At 54.4% G+C, this 22,468-nt stretch overlaps 1 protein-coding gene across 3 annotated transcripts in view; it reads right to left on the bottom strand.

Annotated features, from left to right (window-relative positions):
* Nucleotides 1-22,468, bottom strand: part of ACTN1 (actinin alpha 1) — a 92,319-nt gene that overhangs the window by 33,537 nt on the left and 36,314 nt on the right. For all 3 annotated transcript variants that reach the window (XM_045807964.2, XM_045807963.2, XM_045807962.2), the window contains exons 2-3: nucleotides 8,119-8,233; nucleotides 3,886-4,005 (exon numbers count right to left, since the gene is read on the bottom strand). In XM_045807964.2, coding sequence (XP_045663920.1) covers nucleotides 3,886-4,005; nucleotides 8,119-8,233 — 235 coding nt within the window. The remainder of the gene's footprint in view (nucleotides 1-3,885; nucleotides 4,006-8,118; nucleotides 8,234-22,468) is intronic.

Below are 22,468 nucleotides of genomic sequence, written 5' to 3' on the forward strand. Positions count from 1 at the left end.
CACCCTTCTTGTGAAGGCCGAATACCTGGGCCTCCTGTGGCTCAAGTTCAGTGCCCTCCCAGCAACCAGGAAGACAAGAGTGGCTTCTTTTTTGGGTCTTGCCTACTTATTCTTCTTTCCCTTCCCCAGAAACCCCCAGGATTTTTGCTCTCTGAATTCTCACTCATACCAGATCCTTCAGGAAACAGGAGAGCCAAGTACAGGCAAAAAGAGTCAGGTGTATTGATACCCCATGCACCACCCCAGCCTCAGGGACTACTGGCTCCCTGCCCACCCCCAGAGAGTAGCCCCCCCCCCCAGAGGGCCCCCAGAACAAATCCTTTCCCAGGCATCTGTATGTCTGTATCAAGGATGCCCCATCTCACCAGCAGCTTTATGTCAGGGGGCTGCCAGCCATGCTGGGTCCCGAAGGAGGGTCCCAAGGCCACAAGTGGGCCCTGTGGACAAAACATGACGATAGACTACAATGTCTGCTGTAGATGCGGGAAGAAGCGGGGGCATGTGTCTGCCACTCCTGGTCTACAGCCAGCCAAGAAGCGGTTCGCTTCCTGCACTGACCCCTGCCCACACTCCAGGGATGCAGTCACCCGGGCGTGATTCAGAGTAGGAGGAAGACATGCCACGTGACAGAAACTAGACCCCTGGGGATCACCAGCTCCCAGACCAATGCTTCAGCTACTGCACCCACCGCCCCCTCCACCCCGAGGACAGGTGATCAATCATCAAGACCACGCAGGCTCTTGGCACCCAAAGCCATCAAGCTTTCCTCCCCGAAAGATCATAAGATTAAAAATCCTTCCGGGCCCTCTCACCTGGTTAAATCCCAACCACTCCCCTAGGTCAAGCCTCAACGGCATGAAGTCTAGACATTCTAAATCAAGTACTGGAAACCGTAAGGATCTATTCTAATCCCTCCTGGATGTACGGACATTCCCTGCTTTCAGCCTCCATCTGAACACCTTCGGGGACAGGGACCATATACCCCTCCAGAGCACCCACTCCATTGCCACAGGGCCTCCCGGGCCTGGGTCTGCCCCTCAGAGGTTCACCAGAGTCTAGTCCTGCACCACGTGATAATCCTTTAAAGTTCTGGGGTCTCGCCCACACTGGGCCTGCCCCCCTCCGCCCAGGATGCTCCTCGGGGTAACCGGCAACATCTCCCCAGCCCCGCCCCCACGAGCGCTCCTCTCGGGGATCTGCTGCCCCGCCTTGTATTTACAGGCTACGGCAATAACCGCACTTCATTAAAATAAACAAAACCCATTTGTGGCCTCGTCCAGCACAGCACAGCAGCCATCCCAGCATGATCTCAGCGCTCAGTCTGGAACAGGAGAGCTCATTTCAAAGCGGAAGGCTCAGCCTGAAGCACGACTCCCTAGGGCAGCGAGGAGGTCAGGGTGAGCTCACTCTAGAGCAGCCTTTCAAAATCTTCAGAGAAGTGAGGCCTGCGTGAAAAAACCTGGAAATCCGTGGCCAGCTAGGCTGACTTCGCGGAAGGTCGGAGGGGCGGGGTGGAGTTTATGCCCGAGCCTGTCTCTGCTCCTCGCCCTCTGGGGCAGGCACGGGAACCTGACCCAGCCCTCCATAGGTGGGGAAAAGCAGGCAGGGAAGTGCTGTCCTCGGTCCCCACGCGCCATGTCTGGAGCCATGGAAAGAGGTTCAGATCTCGGCTCTGGAGCCCACACTCCATGGCTCAACCTGGCTCTGCCACATGGAAGGAGTCTGGCCCAGAGCCCGTGCTCAACCACACCGCAGGCTTCCACCCTAGCAACTTTTCTCAGCCTCAGTTGCCTTGACTATAAAATGTGGCTGGTGATACCCACCATACAGGCCTGCTCACAGGCAGAAGGGGAGAGCCCAACAAAGCATCCTGTTAGCCAGACAAAGAGCTGGAACCAAGTGCTTTTCTCTCCCATCTTCCCCTTTCCTCCTCCCCTTCGGACCTCAGAGTTATTTAAAAAAAAAAAAATGTTAAGTAGCTGTTTAATTCTTCTTTCTAAAAATCTGGATTTCTGGCTTCTGCTGAAAAATTGGAACACCTGGCCATGCTGGACCTGCATCCCCACACAGCGACAAATGATTAGATGTGCCTGGCAGGTGCCCCACTTAGAAGGACATGCCTCCCCCAGTTCTCCACAATCCCCACCCATCCCTCCCGTCACCCCTGGCCCTTACACATCCTTTACTTCCCTGGGGCTTGCGCCAGACCAGCGGAGTGCTCTGTCTCTGGTTTCCCAGCCCTGCTTAGTTGAAACTTTTTCTGCCAAGCCTTTAACCTTCCCTAAGAGAGCGAACTACTGTTAAGAAGCAGAGAGTATGTTCCCACTCACAAAACAAAGCACCCTGCTAGGTGCGAGTCCTTCGCACCCTTCCTGAGCACCTGCTGTGTGCGTCACAGGGTGAAGGGCTGGCGCCACACGGATGCAGAGACGTGCTCTTTGCTTCACAGCCGAAGGTGTGCTGGGCCCATGAGGCAGCACCCACGAGTGCTCAAGCATCAGCCTGAGTCCCCAGTAAGGCAGGGCTTGGCGAAATTTTTCTGCAAAAGGCTGATAGGAAATATTTTCAGCTTTGCAGGCCATACGGTCTCTGCCACAGCTATTCTGCCAATTGTAGCAGGACAGCAGACACGGAGAATATGTAAACAGACAGGTGTGGCTGGGTTCCAGTATTTACAAAAACCCGTGTCATCCGGATTTGACACCGGGGACTGTGGTTTGTCGATACTGTGCTAAAATTCGTGTTTGATGTAGCAATACAAAATCCGTCAATTTCTAGAAAGAAAGGGGGGCGGGGAGGCCTTTAAACTCATCCACCAGAAAAGAGATGCACTCCTATGATTTCCTGGAGCAAATACCCCACCCTCTTCCAGAAAAGGCCATGCTCTAAGGGGACTTCTCTGACAAGGATCTGGTCTGAGTTCTGGCTTTGCCACTTACTGACATCGGGACCTTCAGGAGGTTAAGTCATCTCATTAGGCATCTGGTTCCTTCTCATCAAAGGAGGATAATAACGAGAGCCAGCAGAGAGGCTGTGGGAGAGATCAGTGAGATCCCCAGCGGGCTCCGGCACAGTCCCCACCAGGGCGCGTGTGCTCGGGGAGCACGGCCGAGCACATACGTCAAATGATGAACGAATAGATGGAAACCTTTCCTGTCTTTAGATTTCTGGTGCCGCACAGCAGGTGCCCAGGGAGTCCAGGCTGGATCCATGGGGCGCAGTGCCGACACGGCCCGGGTATGGTGTTCCGTTCTCCTCCACCCTCCCCAAATCCTTCCGGGCCACCACAGTGCACACAAGAAACTGAGCTACCTCTTTTAAACCATTAAGAACAAACGAATAACAATTTATACTGAGCTTAAAATGAAGAAAAAAGAGTCAAGAAGCTAATCTGCAGAGAAATGCTATTAGGAATGTTCCTGAAGGCTTCTGGACATCAGTCTTCCAAGGGCTCCATGGGGCCTCTGGGCAGCCTTCACCCACCACCCAGCCCATGTCTGACACTCTCCAGGCAACAGAATTCTCTGCCTCAGGCAGCAAAGTGCAGGCAGGCCTGTGGGTGAGGGAGGTGGCATTCCACTGTTACAGGACCTCATGGCACCAGGATTCAGCTGGTGGGTTGGCTGGGAGCATCAAAGTCAGGACCAGGGAGCAGGCCCTTGGTTTTCCAGGGGGCAGAGCTGGATGTGGAGGGTGCTGAGACTGGATGGAAAGTGTAGCTGTTACACGAAGAATCCACAGGTCGACCAGATGGAGGTGCTGGCAGCCCCACTTCCCAATGCACCCAGCGGTGTGGGAACCCGGGAGTCGGGGCCAAAAAGGCCAAGAGAACAGGGAACAGAAAATCAGGCTCCAGAGAGCAGCCAGACGGCAGGCCTCACTCACCTTCAGCTCCAATGGACACGAGCTTGACCCCCTTGCTGGCTATGAAATCCAGGGCCTTGTTGACGTTGGAGATCTTGTGCACCCTCATTTTGCCTCTCTCCGGCTTGGCCAAGCGCTCCCCTGAATGCAGACCAAGAGGGAGGGCAGGAGGGTCAGATGCTATTTCCTAGGAGCAGGGCTGCTCTCATGACACCCTTGCCCAGGAGTGGTGAGGACCACCCTCGCAGGGAATGACAGGGAGAGTGGACCCTGCCTCTTTTCTGCCACTTCTCAGACCTCAACTGCTTGCCTCCACCCAACAGTAAGCCCCGTATGTCTGGGAGGTGGTTGGGCGCTATGAACACAGGGGCGAACAAAACAGTTTCCTGCCTCCGTGCAGTTCTGGACCAGGAGGTGACAGACCTCCAACAGAGAAACACACGAATACATGCAAATGAACAAACACCAAGAAGGATAAATGCTTAAAAAGAGGGTGCATAGGAGGGCAGGTGGGGGATGAAGGAGTTATGGGATAGTCAGGAAAGGCCTCCAAGTGGGAGGGCAGCCAGGCCGCGACAGCGTGCAGTGATTATCAAGGCAGAAGGAACAGCACGTGCAAAGGCCCCGAACCCCTTCTAGTCTATACTGTTTGGCCCAGGAACATGTGTGGGCACTTTAGAATATTCTGAAAAAGTCCCCTAGTGTTTAAACAGAGCTGCCCACAGTGTTCCGATCTCGCTTGAGAACCGCTGCTTCTCGTGGGCATCCTTGGCTCAGCTCCAAGCCACCTGCCCACCCTCAGCCCACCGACTCCTCCAACGCAGGTTCCAGGGTCCGAAGCTGCGGGGAAAGAGCTGGTTCTCCAAACACCCCATTAAGAGCAGTTTCAGCTCAGAACAGAGGCACTCGCGGACCTCTTTAAGTTAAAACTCAAAATTGAAATGTATAACATGCATGCCCATACCGGGGGAAGGGCACCTAGCTTTAGAGTCTCTAAAAGCCCAGGGACCCCAAAAGGCTGAGAACCACCATCCTAGAGCCCAAAACTCGGGGCCCTTGCACCTGCCATGGTCTCCAGCCCTGCCCAGCTATACACCCCCCCCCCCACTACACCTAGCACATTAGCAGCCTGGCCGAGAGGGCTCAAGGAGGGGGGCAGGCGCAGTGTGGGAGCAGCACTTCTCCAGGGGGCCTCCCAGCCCCCCAGCTTCTAGAGAGCAGACTTCCTGCCGCAGATATGATTAGGCCTGGCAGCTCCCAGGGAAGCACAGCTGGGTTTTTATGATTAAATTAAGACTTTCCACTTGGGGCTCTCCAAGGCTATAACCACTTCTCAGCCTCCCCAGCTAGGTACCCCACTATCCCCCTGGGCAGACCAAATGCCCTGGGGTTCCCTCCCATAGGATGAATGAGGCAGTGCCCCATCCCACCCCCAGCCCTGAAGCCTCTCCTGCTAAAACCCCAGCCCTTAGGTCCTGCCGAGCCTGGGCTCCCCAGCCAGGCCCCCAGCCGTGCACACTGGCTGGAACAGGACTTCTCCATCGGGATAGTGAAGGCAGCAAGGCCAGCAGTTCTCGCACTTCTGATGCCCAGTCCCCTTCCCCTGCCTCCTAAAGTTTCTAATTTTGGAAGTCTGGGATGTGCCTGGGAATCTGCATGTGGACAAGCAGTCCTGCAGATTCTGAGGTGGGTGGTCTGGGCATGCTACTTAGAGGACCTCTGGGGGCACCAGCCCCTTCCTTCTGTCCCTCTACTCACCTCACGATGCTCAAGGAGGAAAAGGCAGTGTCTCAGTGACTCGATGTTCCTCACTCCAGGCAAGGAGATAAGCCCACTTCACAGAGGTGCCTGGGTCCCCCTTGGGCACAGGCCTACCCATTTGGTGGGGAAAACGGTGCTGGTTATGCAGAAAAGCCCGGGGCAGGGCGTCTGGTCACGCTATTTGTTGAGCAGCACATGCATGCCAAGTACCATTCTGAGCACTTGGGACACAGAGATGAGACCATCCCTGCCCCAAGCCACTCAGGGTGGGACGGGGAAAAGCACAAGTGGGCCAAAAATGATCATGCCACGGGGAAACGGACATGACGGAGGGATGAATGGGGTGTGACAGGGGCCCTGAGGAGGACAGCCACTCATACGGCGAAAGCCTTCCTGGAGGGAAACTCTGGGCTGAGTTTTAAAGAATGAAGAAGAATACCACCAGGTTTGTGTAAACTAAGAAATGTTGGAAGAGGAGGCAGGGAAGGACAGTCTAAAAGGCAGTTAGAGGAAAACAGTACGGTGGTTCCTTAAAAAAATTAAACACAGAATTACCATATGATCCAGCAACTCCACTTCTGGGTATTTACCCCAAAGAATTGAAAACAGGGACTCACACAGGTATCTGTACCCCCATGTTCACAGCAGCGCTAGTCGCCACAGCCAAAAGATAAAAGCAATCCCAACATGCCTCAGAGGATGAATGGACACACAGAAAGCGGTGCGTACGCGCGATGGAATGCTAGCCTTAAAAAGAGAGTCTGACACATGGATGAACCTGGAAGGCATTCCAATGAAATAAACCACAGAAGGACATATACTGTCTGATTCCACTAACACGAGGTGCTGAGAACAGTCACGCTCACAGAGACTAAGAGAAGGGTGACTGCCAGGGGGCTCCGGAGATGGGAACGGGGGGGCCAGTGTTTAATGGACATGGGGTCTCAGTGTGGGATGACGGAGGAGTCTGCAGATGGATGCTGGGGTGTCTGCACAAGAAGGGGAGTGTACGAAATACTCAATGAAACTGAAAATATTCGAAAGCTAAATCTTCCGTTCTGCAGATTGTACTGCACACGCACAATCCCCCAGCCCCCCCCCCCCACGACACACAGACTGCACCTGCAAGAGGAAACAAGTCAGTCAGAGCTTGTGCAGAAGCAGAGAGAGCAGTGAGCCTGTCCTTGGTGAGGACTGCGTGTCTCTTGGGTGGCACAGGGTCTGAGGTCTGATACCTTTTTGGGAAGTTAGTTGAAAACAAAACAGGTGCCAGCTTACAAAGGATCCTGCAAGCTATGCTAAGGAATGTGGGCTGCAGGCTTCGAGCCCTGGGGAGGCGCTGAAGGGTTCTGAGCAGGGAACAGCGAGACCATATCTGGGCCGTCAGATGGCCCCTCTGGCTGCCGCGTGGGGGATGGACTACGGCGGTGGGGAAGGAGCCAGGAGAGGGTCGAAGGCCTCTGAGGATCATCTAGGTGAGATCTGACGCAGGCCCACGCTGACAACACCATAGCAGAGGTTAAAAGGCTAACAGAAGGGGTGCCTGGGTGGCACAGCGGTTAAGCGTCTGCCTTCAGCTCAGGGCGTGATCCCGGCGTTATGGGATCAAGCCCCACATCAGGCTCCTCCGCTATGAGCCTGCTTCTTCCCCTCCCACTCCCCCTGCTTGTGTTCCCTCTCTCGCTGGCTGTCTCTATCTCTGTCGAATAAATAAATAAAATCTTTAAAAAAAAAAAAAGGCTAACGGAAGAAGGAGACAGAATGAATAGAACTTGAATGCCAAGCTGGAACGTGAAGCAAAGGAAGAGCTGTCTGATTCCTACATTAGGTTCAGGAGAGCAAGATGGAGATCATAGGAGGAAGGAGGTCAGGCAGGGCCAGGGGTAGTCCACACAGCCTTGGGCACGCTGAGGCGTCGCTGGGGGCCATCTGGGCGAAGATGGGGCCTGAGGGAAAAGACAGGACTGACACCAGGTCTGGGACTCACTGGTGTAGAAGGTAAGGTGAAGAGAGTAGCTAAGATTACCCAGTGTATAAAGCAAGGCGAGACTGTGGGAAGCGCCAAGCTCTAAGGCACGGGGAGGAAAGGTATTCATGAGAAAGTGGAGCTCTGCATTCCAGGAGCCGTCCCTCCAGATCTCTGGACATCCAAACTCTGCACTGGGGGCTGGGCGAGGGAGCGGGACCATCTGGATATAGGTGGAGAGGTACTAGGGGAGCCAAGGTTTGGCAATGGTCAGCCATGGTGGACCCTTCTTTGCAAACGAGGGTGCTGAGGCAGAAAGGCAGGGACGTGTCCAAGGACACGTGGCTGGTCGGCCGCAGAGCCGGGACCAAACCCAATCTCCTCCGCGGCGCCCCCAACGTCTTTCAAGAGACCCAAAGGTCACCGCGAGCAAAGGCAGAGCAGAAGCTGAGGAGTCTGGGCAGCACCCCCAAGCGGCCGAACCCAGCAGGCGGCACCTCGTCCTCGGCCAGGGCGGCCCACCTCACCTGAGATGACCTCCAGCAGCAGCATGAGCTTCAGTCCGTCCCGGAAGTCCTCCTCGATGTTCTCGATCTGCGTCCCCGCCTTGCGCAGGTGGGAGTTGCACCAGGCCGTGAATGTCTGCGCGAAGGAGAGACGAGCAAGCGGTCAGGCTCCGCACGCGTCACAGGCTCTCTGCGACCCTCCCGGGGGCCTCAGTGAGTCCCCAGCACCCGCCCGCCTCATGCCCTCTCCGGCTGCTGTGGAAGGAAGGCGTGAGTGGGCACCGTGGGATGGGCCACGCAGCGCCCCGCTTTAATGCCCCCCACCCGCGCTCAGAAAGGTGACACAGCAAGCCTTAATTAATTAACCGGGCAAATGAGTTTATTAAATCTTTGTCCACTTGGCAGCTGCCTAAGGGAAAGAATCAGTAAATCTTGTTGGGTTCAGAGGCGCGGCATCAGGACAAGGAGAGAAAGGTGAGGACCCCAATGCACGTGTGTGTGTGTGTGTGTGTGTGTGTGTGTGTGTGTGTGTGTGTGTCTGGCGTCAGGGTGTGAGTCACCTCAAGCTGCAAAACTGTGAGGAAGAATTCCAGAAGGGAATCTAAGGAGACTCAACGAAAGACTATCTCTATTGTGATTTTCTAGTCTGCGGGGGGCGGGGTGGGGGAGCAGCAACACTGAAGCGACCCCCCCCCCATCAACCAAGCCGTCCTGCACTGACAGCACCACCTTGAGGCCCACCCAAGGGTCAAGCTGAGCCGTGAACAGAAACAGAAGCCTGTGCCTCCACTTCCCAGGCCCGCCCAAAATGGGGGCAGGGGTCTCTCCCCAGCTGTCACATTCCATGGGAAACAGAAAGAACAGCTCTCCGGCTTCAGGTCCAACATACTTCTCGGCAACTCCAGAATTCTAAGCACCAAACGGCACCCTCAACTATATGGGGGCTCGAGCGCCCATGTCCAGCACCCCCCAGCAGCGCCAGTCAGCTCCCCTCCCACCCACCCTGCAAAGTTGCAATGGTGAGCAGTGTGTTACTCAACCAGTAACAGCCACACCAGAACCACCCCTCCTCCTAAGAAAGGTCACCAGACTCATGACCCCCTTCCCCCACCACTTCCTCTTGCCCCGGGGAACAAAGGGAAGTGGCAAGGAACAGGCCGAAGGGAGGAATGCCACCCCAGTGATCATTAGGGGAAAAGAAATGGCTGCTTAGGTTTATAAGCAAGCACTGAAGAGCTGTGAGCAAGAAGGGATGGTCAGTCCACACAGGTGAGCAGGAGGAGGCAGCATTAGGACACCCCCAAGTCCGGGCCTCATCTTTAAATCAGGCCTCACGAGGCAACTGCTCTCTCCCTACAAACACGGCTCCACTCTGCAGGCCAGTGTGCTCCCGTGACAGAGAAGAGGGTCGTGGATGCTACCCAAAACCTTTGGGAAACCTGGCACACAGACGAGGGTGGGCAGGGGATATATTCTGATCCTCGGCCTGGAATGTCCTCCATATCACGCTTGGCTAGCTCACCCTCATCTTCCAAGATCAGGCTAAGCTATCACCTCCTCCAGGAAGCCTTCCTGACAGCCAGCCCACTGCCACATCTGAGTTGGGGCACAGAGCCCAAAGCACCCTGCACCACCCCATCATTGCCCATATCCCAGTGCACGGTCCTCGCCCGGCCACTTGTCGGAATGGGAGCTCCTGAAGGTGTAGCCTCGATGCTCTGCCTAGAGTCCCAGGGCACAACGTCAGGGACACCGCAGTGACCACAAGAGCGAAAACCCCTGTCCTGTGCAGCGGACATTCTAGGGGATGTGAAAACTGGACAACTGGGTGAAGGAGCCAGTGAGGAGCTCACGCAAAGTTGGGAGGGGGGGGTTCTAGAAGACCCAACTGCACCTGTGGATGATGCCAGATGGTATCAGGGCAGGGGGCTGACGGGCCAAACAGCGCCCTCGGGGACCCTCCGGAAATGTAAGACACCTTACGGGAGGCCTGTTTACTGGGGGCCCTGCCTCTAGTGTTGGCACCGCAACCTGGCAGGAGCCCAGAGGGTACTTGGCCTCTTTTTTCACTTTGTTAAAACTTTTTTTATAGTAAAACATATTAGAGAATTTTTTCATCTTGAAGAGAATTTATCTTGTGCTTCCTAATTCTCTCCTAGCTGTGACCTGTCTATACACTCCTGCCCCGGGTGTCATCACACAGAACGTATCTGTGGGGAGGGTAGCTTTTCTTCATTTACCACCATCTAGAATTTCCACTGTGCCTTGCTCTCATCTCCCTTCCAGGCCCACACTCAGCCTCCGCCTGGGGTTTTCTACAGACTCAAGGGGGCGAGGGGACGGGATCCCCCCAGTAGGGGACAGTATCAGGTCCAATGTGGCCAGGGTCCTGGTGGGAATCACCCACACCGACACAGCTGGGGGCTGTGAAATCTGTTTATCGCTCAGTTGTGGAGAGGGGTTGGGGACGAGAGGAAGAAGAGGCTGGTTTTGAAAGAAAAAAAAAAAAATACTGCTTTTGCAAGAGGAAAATGCTGTTGAAAGCAGCCAGCCCCATTTCCTGGGGAAGCCAGGCTCCGAGCCCTGGGACAGAAATGCACCTGTGTTTGCTCAGGGCTCCTACACAAGGCCCGGGTTCGGAGGCCTCCGGGGCTGCACTGCCCTGGGAGACCCTCAGTCTCCCATCCCAGGCCCCACAGGTGACTGCCTCGAAGGGGCGCCTGAGCACCTCCCAAATAAGGAAAGTTCCACCAATAAGCAGCACCTCTCACGCAGCTCAGGCCGAGGCAGGGAAGGGTGGAGGTCACCCGGTGACTGAGACCATGCATGTGGGGGTGTACCACATCTGGGTTTGACGCTCTTTTCCAGCTGTGTGACTTTGAGATTACCCTCCCTAAACTCTAGTTCCCTAACCAGTAAAAGCGAGATAGTGACAGCACTTTATAAAGTCAGGAGGATTAACTAGAAAACACTTATAAAGTGCCTGTCACTAGCGTGCCATCAGTGGTAAGAAGGAAAAGAAAAAGCAGCTCCCCCTGAAACCTCCCGGTGGACTCAGCCACTCTGTGCCCCCAGCCTGCAGCCTCCCCCTGCCCTCAGCCACCAAACTGTCCGGGTCCCACCCCGAAAGTGCTGCCCTGAGTTCCCGAGATGACACCTAGGGTGTCTGAGAACTCTGATGTGTGGTGTGGGGTGCAGAAAGCCTGTGACTAGGACAGTGGCCTTGCAGGTCCTCACCAGAGAAGAAACCAATGGGGCAAAGGAGTGGGGAAGACAACGTGGGCTTCCAGGCACACCATGCAGCCGCATTCTCTCTTCCGGCATATAACCGACCTCTCGTGTCTGAGACCGAAGATTCACGGTTCCCTGGCCAGGGCAGCGCTCCAGGAGCTCCTTAGTCAAGGACTTATGAAACTGGATTCAAAGCACAGAGCTCAAGTAACTTCCACTAGACACACAAAGGGTGGAGACATCCCAGTTGCTGGGGAAGATGCACAAACAGACCTTGGTCCTGAAGCTCAAGCTCCAACATTATGACAAAGGAGGACACCTGCCCCTTAGCAGTGCCCCAGGGGTCCAGCAAGGAGGAACCGCCAACAACCACAAGTGATGCCCGTGGCTAGAGACCCGGGGCCCCACGGCCTCCGGCCCAGACGCCCCAGCGTGGTGAGCAGTAGCACCCCAGCAGGGCGATGGTCCAGCCTCACTCAAATGAAGGGCAGGGATCATTTTATTGCCTTAGTCCCAACCCCGCCTCACCCTGTCGGACCTTCCCATTGCTCCAAGAGCCCTACCACTGGGTCCATCTTCAGCTCACTATATAAACAGATAGAAGCTGCTGATGGCGGGGTGGGGGTGGGGGCACCTGGGTGGCTCAGTCAGTTAAGCATCTGCCTTCGGCTCAGGTCATGATCCCAGGGTCCTGGGGTTGAGCCCCACATCAAGCTCCCTGCTCAGTGAGGGTCTGCTTCTCCCTCTCCCTCTGCCCCTCCCTTTGCTCATGCTCTCTCTCTCTCAAATAAATAAATAAAATCTTAAAAAAAAAAAAAAAGGAAAGAAGCTGCTGGTGGGCCTTTAGTGGACGCACTCCGCTGCAGAAATGGGCTCAGGGATACAGGGTGGTCTCAGGAAATGGGCGAGGGGCCCCGTGCTGGAAGTGCTCACGGGTTCCCTTCCACGCCCCCGACAGCTGCAGCCTCTGAGGGTGCTGGGAGTGAGGGAGGGGCTGGCAGAGAACCCGGACCCCCATTCAACCTCTCTCCGACCTTGAATTAACTACCCATATCCAATCTGCATATCTAACCCTACCTAATGAACAGCGCTGAAAGTCAGGGCTATGAGTAGGCCTGGCCAGGCCCCAAGTTGGGGAGGGGAGGGAGGACAGATGGACACATCGCGACAGGGGAGAAGAAGGAGGGTGCTCGAGCCCAGGCTGAGTTCCACGGAGCTGGCCATGGAGAAGCATCTTTGTCTACCTTCTCTATGGGTCGCACAGCCCTGCTGTCACAGAGAATCCTCTAATACCTTTCCATTAGATCTTTACCAAGTATGTATTTCCCTTAAAACGTGCTGAGAAAGTAAATGGCTTTTGAGAACATGCTGTCCCCCACTCCCAGCTCAGATGCACTAGAATGTGACTCGAGCCACACGGGCCTCTTTGAGCCTCCGTATTCAAATCTGTAAAATGGGGACGCATCTACCAGGCAGAACTGTGATGCAAATTAAATAAGATAAAATCAGACAGTAAAAAAATTAGAAAAAAGATAATATAACCTTAATATTGCTAATTTATGTTAATAATGATAATATATTACTAATATATGTTTGAACTACAGTAAATGTGTAAGGAAGAGTCACTATCATCATCAATTTTTTTTAAAAGATTTTATTTATTCATTTGAGAGAGAGAGAGACAGCCAGCGAGAGAGGGAACATAAGCAGGGGGAGTGGGAGAGGAAGAAGCAGCCTCCCAGCAGAAGAGCCCGACGTGGGGCTCGATCCCAGAACACTGGGATCACGCCCTGAGCCGAAGGCAGAGGCTCAACGACTGAGCCACCCAGGCGCCCCTATCATCGTCATTTTTGTCTCTATTTTAGATTCTAAAAGAATATCTGCATAATCACATTCAGCTGGGATCTGGGGTACAGAGGATCACTCCATAAGCACAAGTCACAGACCAAGCCTTTAAAGTCAAGTGGCGTTCACAGCCTTCATCTTGGTGGAAGAAGGGAGTGGTCAAACGCAGAGATGCTGAAATACAGCAAGGTCAGGGCACGTGCTCAGGATCACTCTGGAGAACAAGCATCCAAGACACTGGAAGGATTCTCTCTAACGAAGACAATGCAAACCCCAGGTCCAACCACTTCTGGTCAACTGGTGACCGTGGGTAAGCGACTCAACATGGCTCTGCTCAAGGCACTCATCTGTAGAGTGGGGGTAATACGATGAGGGTAATAACAGCATGGGGTCAGGGGATTCCGTAAGACGATCCATTTAAAACACTGAAAAGAGCCTGGGACCGAGCGGCTGGCCAATAATTACCTATTATTACTGCTACCACAATAATCAGAACTACAGTTATTACAAGTTCTTGCTGCTCGACACATTCCATCGAAGAAATGTTAGAGCTGGAAGCAATACCAACAGCACCCAAGTCAAAGGCCATGACTAGAGAAGGCAAGTGGCTTTTCCCAGGCCACAAAATCAGGTATGATCACAACCCAGCCTCCTGACTCCCGGTTCCACACACCTTTGGTTCCACCGGGACACTGAACTTCAGGTGCAGATATGGGCAGGCTGAATCTTACGGAGCATCAGTGAAAATGGGTCACTGTGAAGTGACACCACCAACCGATGGAATCTGGGTGACTCCGGTCAGCACTGGCACAGTCTGAGCTGATGGAGTATCAGTAGCGCTGGTGTGGGACGGGCAGCCTCGCTGAGGGCAGTGTGGTGGAGAGAGGCGACGGGAACAGAGCCAGGAAGCAGGCAGGCGGTTACTGAGACACGGGAGAGCATTCTGGATGGTGAGCAGTTCAGAAACATGTCTTTGCGGGGAACTCTGAGAACTGGGTCTCTCTGACCAGAGGACAGAAGAGAGGACTGAGGAACTCACCTCAAAGATTTGAAAGACCTTCCCGTGGATGAGCATTAAATAAGCTTGTTGGGTGCAGCCCCAAGCAGGACAAGGCAGGAAGCAAAGTGAGGAATACAGATTCTAGAGCCACACCGACCCAGATCCACACCCAGCTCTGCCCCCAAGTGATCTTGGACAAGTGACTTCACTTCTCCCACCCTCGATCTCCACATCTGTAAAATGGGTATAAGAATAAAACCCACCTCAAAGAATGGTGGGGATCAATGCAGCAAATACATGGCAACCACTAAGCACAACCACCCATGCCCAAGGTTCAAAGCATGGTGGCTACCGTTACCAGGATGGAGGACAGGAGGGTGCCGGGAAGGCTGGAGTTCAATGTCATAATGCACCAAATGTCAAATGTACAGTGTGCTACCTGCCAACGGTATGTCCTTGGTAAGGGTGCCGGGAAGGAATCCACATAGCCCCGGGGACTGAGTGAAGTAAGGTCCCTTTGATGCTGATTCTTTGAGAGACCAAGGCAGTCCCTGAAAATGTTTCTCTAGAGATGTGTTTAAAGAGCTCAGTTACCAAGAGTCACACTTAAACGTGTGAGCAGGGCTTCTCAACCTCCGTACTATTGATACTTGGGGTTGGTTTCTTGTCAGGGGTCGGGGGGCCTGTCCTATGAGGACGTTCAGCAGCATTCCTGGGCCCTCCCATGAGATGCCACTAACATCTCCCCATTTCGAGTGGTGACAGCCAAAGAGCACCACCAGCTGAGAACTTAGAGGAGACAAACATATGCCCTAAATAATAGCAATATTAGCGGCTAACATCTACTAAGCATGTACTATGTACTAGACCCTCTTCTGAGTGTTTTGCCCCCTTCAACTCATACATCTTCACAACACCTGGCTGGCTCAGTTGATAGAGTGAGTGACTCTTGATCGCGGGCTTGTGAGCTGGAGTCCTATGCAGGGTGTAGAGATTACTTAGAAATAAAATATTTAAAATTTTAAAAAACCAACAACACTCTTCAGGTCTCTGGCTCCTCCTACCACCGCAGCTGATGCCAGCCATCTAGGGATCTGGTAGCAAAAGCTGACAGGACTTCCTGACAGGGGCCACGGGGGCTCCCCTCACTTGGGCTTGATCGTGGACTCATACCTGTCACCAGGGATGATAGTGAGAGGTACCACACACACGGCCATACTTGGTGCTTGAATCAAAGGTGCCGATTTTCATTCGTTCCCTTTGCAAAAACAAGTTTCTGCTAATTCCCATGGCAGGGTGGGTACCGAGACAAGGCCCGCAACACGTCATGGCAGGCAGGCTGACATCACGGCGTCACGGCAGGCAGGGTGACGTCACGGCAGGCGGGCTGACGCGTACGCCTCCTGGGGAAAGCTCCTCACCAAGGGAACTAAAATGCTCACAAGCCCTAGCCCAGAGCCGGGGCGCTATTCTGGGCAAACAGTGCTAAATAAAGGCCATGAGTAGGAAAATGTTCTTGTCAGCGTCACTCGAGAGGAAAAAATTAGAAATGGCCCCAAATTACATTAATAAAGTATCAGTAAAGTAAATTATGATTCATCCACTTAATGGAACATTACACGGCCAAAATGAGAGGTTCTGAAACCATCTATTATTATGGAAAGAACCCTTAGATGTAATTAACAAAAAAGCAGGATACAGAACTATATGTACTGCAGGTTCAAAGCCAAGTGCGTGATCACAGGAACACGAAAAGCACCTGACCAAGCCCCACCCACACGTGACCAGCGCCCCTGCTCCAGGAAGCGCGTGTCCGTGACTTCCCCTGCTTCCCTTGATCAGGCATCTGCAAATATGGCCGGTGTCCACGATCTGCTCCCTCACCCTTCTCCCGGCTAGCACTTTCCTTTTTGATGTTTACTCGCCTCCCAGCACAATCCAGGCCGTCCGCTCTTGGCTGACCTCACCAGAGAAGCCTCCGTTGACAAAGGTGCCTTTTCTACTGGTTGCACAACAGAGTAAACAAGATAACCCACCTACAGCCAAATTAAGATGGCTTGGCAGTGGTAGGGGGACAGCAGCGCCACCTCACCCAGCCACCACAGGCCCCAGGTTCACGTACTGACCACACCTCTCCCAGGCACATCGTCCCACTCCTCTGGGATCATTCCAGGGGAGCTATTGTTCAGAGGATAGGGGTCAGGGAACCTGGTGTGCGTGTGAGCCCAGATAAGTCACCTCGACCCCTTGCAGCTATGGAACCCCAAATAAGTCTCTCACACCTTGCAGGCTGGAATCCAGCCACTTTTCCCATCATAAGGTGCCTAATTCAAAGAAGCACAGGTGGGAGCTACACTTGTGGGGAGCATAGCATAATGTACAGAATTGTCGAGAATCACTATTGTACACCTAAAACCAATGCAATGCTGTGCGTCAACCATACTTCAATTTTAAAAAAAAAAAAAAAGGCACAAGCGAATAGAGCATGCAGGGGCAATCTTTTGTTCCCTGTAGGGCTGATTCTGATTGGTAGGCTCTGTCCATTTTCCAAAGAGGCCAATAAATAGGAAGAGTTTCATGTCAATGAACTCAAAGTATGATCAGTGTTTCAGTCTTGAGATTGACAGCTCCCTCCCTCACAACCAGACACCTGTTAGTAGTTTACTGGACCACCTACAGAAGCTGTATGCCAGGGGCGCCTGGGTGGCACAGTCGTTAAGCATCTGCCTTCGGCTCAGGGCGTGATCCCGGCGTTCTGGGATCGAGTCCCACATCAGGCTCCTCCGCTAGGAGCCTGCTTCTTCCTCTCCCACTCCCCCTGCTTGTGTTCCCTCTCTTGCTGGCTGTCTCTCTCTCTCAAATAAATAAATAAAATCTTAAAAAAAAAAAAAAAAAACGAAGCTGTATGCCAGAACACCCCTGGAAGGACACACAGGGACTTGAGACAGTGGCTGTCGCCAGGGAGGGGAGCTGGGGCCTCCTGACAAAGGAGGGAAGGACATTTGCTTTTGACAGAATACCCTTCTGTTTCTTTTGAATTTCATACCACATACAGTCATTACCTATTTAAAAAAAAAAAAAAGCTATGCAAATGTAAGAAAAGTCCACCTGCAAGCATATACACTTATCTAAGTCAGACCTCTGGGATGGGATATAGAGACTTCCCATTTCTCTGGGAATTTTTTTGTGGGGGTGAAGGATCCGTGCTCATGTATAATCGGGGAGGGGGGAAGCAGATGTTTCCAAAATAAAAAAGAACAATAAAAAAGGAAAAAACTGTCCTATCTACTTAAAAGAATTAGTAAGAGAATCAAATTAAGATATTACATAGAGAAAGGGTTTTGAAAAACTTTAAAGTGCCTTATCGGTGTAGAATATTCCAAAGAAAGTCATAGTTAGGGGCCAGGACAGGAGAATGAGCCAGCAATCACACACGCATATTCACCCCAATAGTTAGTAAACTGCTAACCATGGGGGAAGATGAAGGGCAGCACCCCCTGGCCAGGAGGCTCCAGAAAAACCCCAGTCTAGCTTCTCAGCCTCTTTAGTACCTGGCTGCTCAATCCCAGTGCCCCTCCCTGGAGTAGAGCAACCAGGGACCTGGTCTTGTTCTCCGGCCCCCAGCCCCCGACCCCCCCCCCAAGGGGGAGCTCCGCCACGGCTGCCGGTCAGAGCGCACCCCTCCCGTGCCGCCCTCGGCCGCAGTGGGTGGGCATCGGGCCAGGTGCCCCCCACAGGGCCAGGCCAGCATGGGTGTGCAGGGTCGAGTTCTCGGCGGCATCTGCTGGCACAGCCAGGGTGCCTTCTCTCTCCCGCGGGCCACCCTGGAGACCCTCTGGTCCCCACACGGCCAGTCTAGCCAGGGTGTGGGCACGGGGTGGTTTGTGCAGGCAAAGAGCTGCCCAGAAGTGATCTCAGATGCCCGCTGCTCTCGTAACATAAACAGGAGTATCTGGTTCACTTATCAAGGGCATGCTGCCAGCCTTTCAAAGCAAACTGTCAGCTGGCTTGCTCAAAGATGAAAAGCAGAGTCCTCAAGAACATCTCCACCCAGATCTATTTACTTTCCCCCAACCTGGGAGTGGCTGCTGACAAAGTTGAGAACTGCCAGGCAGTTTCCTCTGTCTGGAAAGGGTATCTCTCTCACAGCTTGCCCCCCCAGGCCATGCAAATGTTAGGATCTTGGAAACTCAGGGTGAAGGCGGCTGGGGCACCCGAGGGAGCTGGACTGTGGAACCGGGCAGAGCTGGGGCTGCAGTCCCAGCCTATACCTCTCACTAGCTCTCTTTGGACAGGATTCTCAGTCTCGGCCTCAGGATGCCCACCTGTAAAATGGGGATAACAAGATCTACACAGCAGGACGCCTGGGTGGCTCAGTAGGTTAAGCGCCTGCCTTCAGCTCAGGGCATGATCCCAGGGTCCCACGATCAAGCCCCAGTCAGGCCCCCCATCGGGCTCCTTGCTCAGTGGGGAGCCTGCTTCTCCCTCTGCCGCCACTCACCCTACTTATGCTCTCTTTCTGACCAAAAAAACCCAAAACCAAAAACAAAAACCACCCACAAGACCTACACAGCACAGCATCAGAAAGGACCAAATTAGATCTTATGTACTTAATCAAAGGCGGCCTGGTGCTGTGTCCACAGCAGATACTTAAAAAATCTTAATCCAGCACGCCTCTGTCCCTCACTGGCTGTGGGACCCTAATTAACCTGTCTTGGCCTTCATCCCCTCATCTGACTAATGGGGTTACATACTCTCCCTACTCCGCAGGCTGCTGTCAAAATGAGGCCAATGGAAGCAAACACAACAGAGCGGGAGCCCATAAACATCGGAGGTCATTCTACTCTCGTTTCCCAACCCTTTCTGTTTAATCAAGGTTAATCATTCACAGAGCTCTACAGGCTGGAAAGGAAGACGTCCTGTTATGGTTTTCCCCCCACTGATGAGGAAACCTCGAGACCAGCCTCCCAGCCAGGGTGGGGACTAGGAAGGGGACCAGGAGCCTGTAGGTCTCCTCCTTTATGTCTACCTGCAGCCACGCTGGGGGACAAAGAAGATGGGCCGAATGGCTCATCCTGGCAGGTGGTGTGACCTGATGAACGCACCCGGCTTGGAGAGCGCTCCTGCGGCCTCGATGAGGCCCTCGGAAAGCAGACGGAGGCCTGGGCAGCTCAGCGCCTTCCTGCCAGCGTTGGTGGAACTGCTGGCTCCTGGGAGAACTGGGTACCATTTTAAAAGACAGGTGGCACGTGATCCCTGTGAAGAAGCAAAGGCTGTCCCAGCAGCTCCCGGCCAGTGAGAGCGGCCTCCACCATCCCCACCGCAAGCAGCCGGAGACCAAATAAGGACGCCGCCGCCGTCGGCAGGCTCCGGCGGCCTTTCTGATCCAGATCCACGGGGCCCCGGCTGTCACATCAGGAAGAGAAACACGAGCCTCTATTCCACACGGTGGTGCTGCGGGAGGGTGTGCGGGAGTAATGCAAAGGGCTGAGCCCAGTGCCGGATGCAGATTAAGTGCTCGCTAGATGTCAAAAACCAAAAACCTATCTACAGAGACAGAAAGTGAGTCCTGGTTGCTTAGGGCTGGAAGCAGGGGACAAAGCGGGGTTAAGCTCAGGGGCGCCGGGGTGGCTCAGTCGGTGAAGCGTCTGCCTTCGGCTCAGGTCATGATCTCAAGGTCCTGGGGTCGAGCCCTGCGTCGGGCTCCCTGCTCAGGGGGAGCCTGCTTCTCCCTCTGCCTGCCGCTGCCCTGCTTGTGCGCTCCCCCGACCCACACTCTGTCAAATAAATAAATAAAATCTTGAAGGAAAAAAAAATGTTCTCAAACGGACTGTGAGGACGTTGCACAGCTGTGAGAACACTAACCACCTTCCAACCGTACCCTTTAAATGGGTGACCTGTATGTAAATTATATCTCAAAAAAGCTGTTACCAAAAAAGACCAAACACTAAATTAACTCCTGTTCCAGGACCCCACTAAGCCTTTGACCTCGGTTTTGTTGTTGTTGCTTACCCATGAGTCCCACTGGCAAGAAACCAGCCACAAAGGCAGGCCCTGGACCCTCCCCTCATCCAGGCCCCAAGGGCACGGACTGAACTAGCCAGCTACTGACTGTGGCCGGAAAGCAAGCTCACAGGAGGATTCTCAGGTGACGGGCACTGGTCTCATCTTTGGCCACACGTAGCAGCGGTGCCAGGCCTGAACCCTGAGCTGCAGGTACCACTGGCCTTCTCCAGGAGTGGCTACTCTGCAGGGCAGCTCCCAGCCCAGAGGGCCACACCTCACTCCACCCAGCAGCAGGGGGACACCTTGCCCTGGAGACCAGTGTGAGAAAGGCCTGCCCCCCATGGCTGAGCCTGAGCTGGTCCCGCCTGTGACACCTCCCCCACGTCTGCAGTCCAATTCTGGCCCCTGCAGGTCTGACGGCACACAGGCCTCGGCAGGCTGGAGCTCACAGGAGTAGCCCACACATTCCTTTTCCAAAGAAGGAAAAGCCACCCAAAAGTGAGGTCATTTGGTTTTTCTGGCACCGATGCATACAGCTATGGGCCACTCAGTTCCACAGAAAGGTTCCCCGGATGACAAGGAGTTGGCCCAGCCTCGTATTCATGAAATATGGGGATCTGTGGTCTGGCTGACTCAACCCTAACTGGACTTCCCTGTGTAGCTGAGGTGTGACCCTCAATTTGACCTCTCGAAGCCTCCGTCTGTGAAATCACACTCGGCAGAAACAGGCCTGCAAGAGGCCTTGAAGTGTGTGCAAAAGGTCAGTGGGCACCCTGTGGGAGTCAGGGAGGTGGCCCCGGTGCCACATGTGTCCCTGAGTCTGATCCGCGTGTTCCGGCAGGTTCTGTGACCCAGCTCCTCCGGCCCAAGGACACATGACCGACAGGCCCTCAGCTCATGGCCCAGACTGAAGCCAACATCATGATGCCTCCCACCCTCCCTCCTGAGGGGACTGCCAGCCAGCAGCCACATGAACTCCCACCAAATGGAGGTAGAAACACGGCCTCGAAAGGGAAAGCTCAAAGCTCCAGGGAACCCACAGACGCCCCAAGCAGAAAGCAGGGGTGGCAGTGCCAGCTCAGAGTCCAACACCCTGGAAGCATCACAAGCCAGGAGGAGTCACCCTGGTGACTGGCGCCCTGGGGGGTGGGGTGAAGCGCAAACTTCCTAAACGGCAACAACAGACTGCAGCTATGAACTGCCACCACCCAGGGCACGGGGCTTTCTGCAGAAGATCTCCATGCCTCTCCTCTGTGACAGCAATTACCCTGTACCTAAGAGGAAGTCTCTGGTTCCTGGAGAGCTGGCTGGAGGAAGGGAAGGAGAGGCGTGGCACGTGGAGTGCCTCCTGAGTTGCCTATAAAGCAGTAACTGGCCCTTCACAACTAAGAGACTGGTCGAGGGAAACGGGGGCTCTTATGCCCTGCTGGAGAGCAGACGGCGCGGCCCTTCTGGAGCGCAACCCAGCACTAGAGGGTCAACCGCAACGTGCACCTGCTCCGCTACCCAGCAATGCTCGCCGGAAGGCCCCTCCCAGAGAACTCCTCCCGCGGTGAAGGCCGGGTACGTGGGGGAATGTTCAGCATCCCATCAGCTGTGCTGGCAGGGGAGGGGTTGGGGACAATTCGCATGCCCACTGTAGGAAGACGGTGGGGTAAAAGGTGACAGATGCGCAGTGACCGGACTGGACATGGACCTGCAGTGACCGGAGGCGTGAGCTGAGGGCCTCATTAGGTCAGTTCTCCTCACCTGAGGTCCAGGAAAATCAAGTTTCTTCTCTCAAAACCCAAACACAGATCAGCACATTATAAAACAACACAGAAGCCCCCAAATCCCCCTACTAAGGACCCAAAGACAACCTGTGAGCCAAGGAAAAGCCCACCCAGGCCTAGGCCGATGGAACCCCACACCAGCACTGCCCGCCCGGCCCGTCCACCAGGGCTGTCAGGAGGATGGGGCGTTGGCAGCCAGCGCAGTGGGTGGGCCTGTTGGCCAGGGGGCCAGCCCGGCTCGAGGGACAGGGCAGCAAAGGGATCGGACGCCGGAAGCAGGAGGCTGAGGAACAGGGACGTGTCTGCAGGATCGCCCACATTTTCGGAGGGTGAGAAGTACGGCCGCAGGTGGATCTGGCCAGGACCCTCTGCTGGGACCCGGCAGGACGCGGGGCTCCTGTCTGTGGGGGAGTGTGTTCACAGCCTCCTCGAAGCTGCGAGAGCCACATCCGCTCTGTCCCCCAGCGCTGGGCTTCACCTCAGAAAGGTGCAGAGAGCAGGGGCAGCCGGAGGGCAC

This window comes from Ursus americanus, chromosome 26 (genome assembly GCF_024610735.1).
Source record: "Ursus americanus isolate L20-20 chromosome 26, mUrsAme1.1.p, whole genome shotgun sequence".
Classification (NCBI taxonomy): domain Eukaryota; kingdom Metazoa; phylum Chordata; class Mammalia; order Carnivora; family Ursidae; genus Ursus; species Ursus americanus.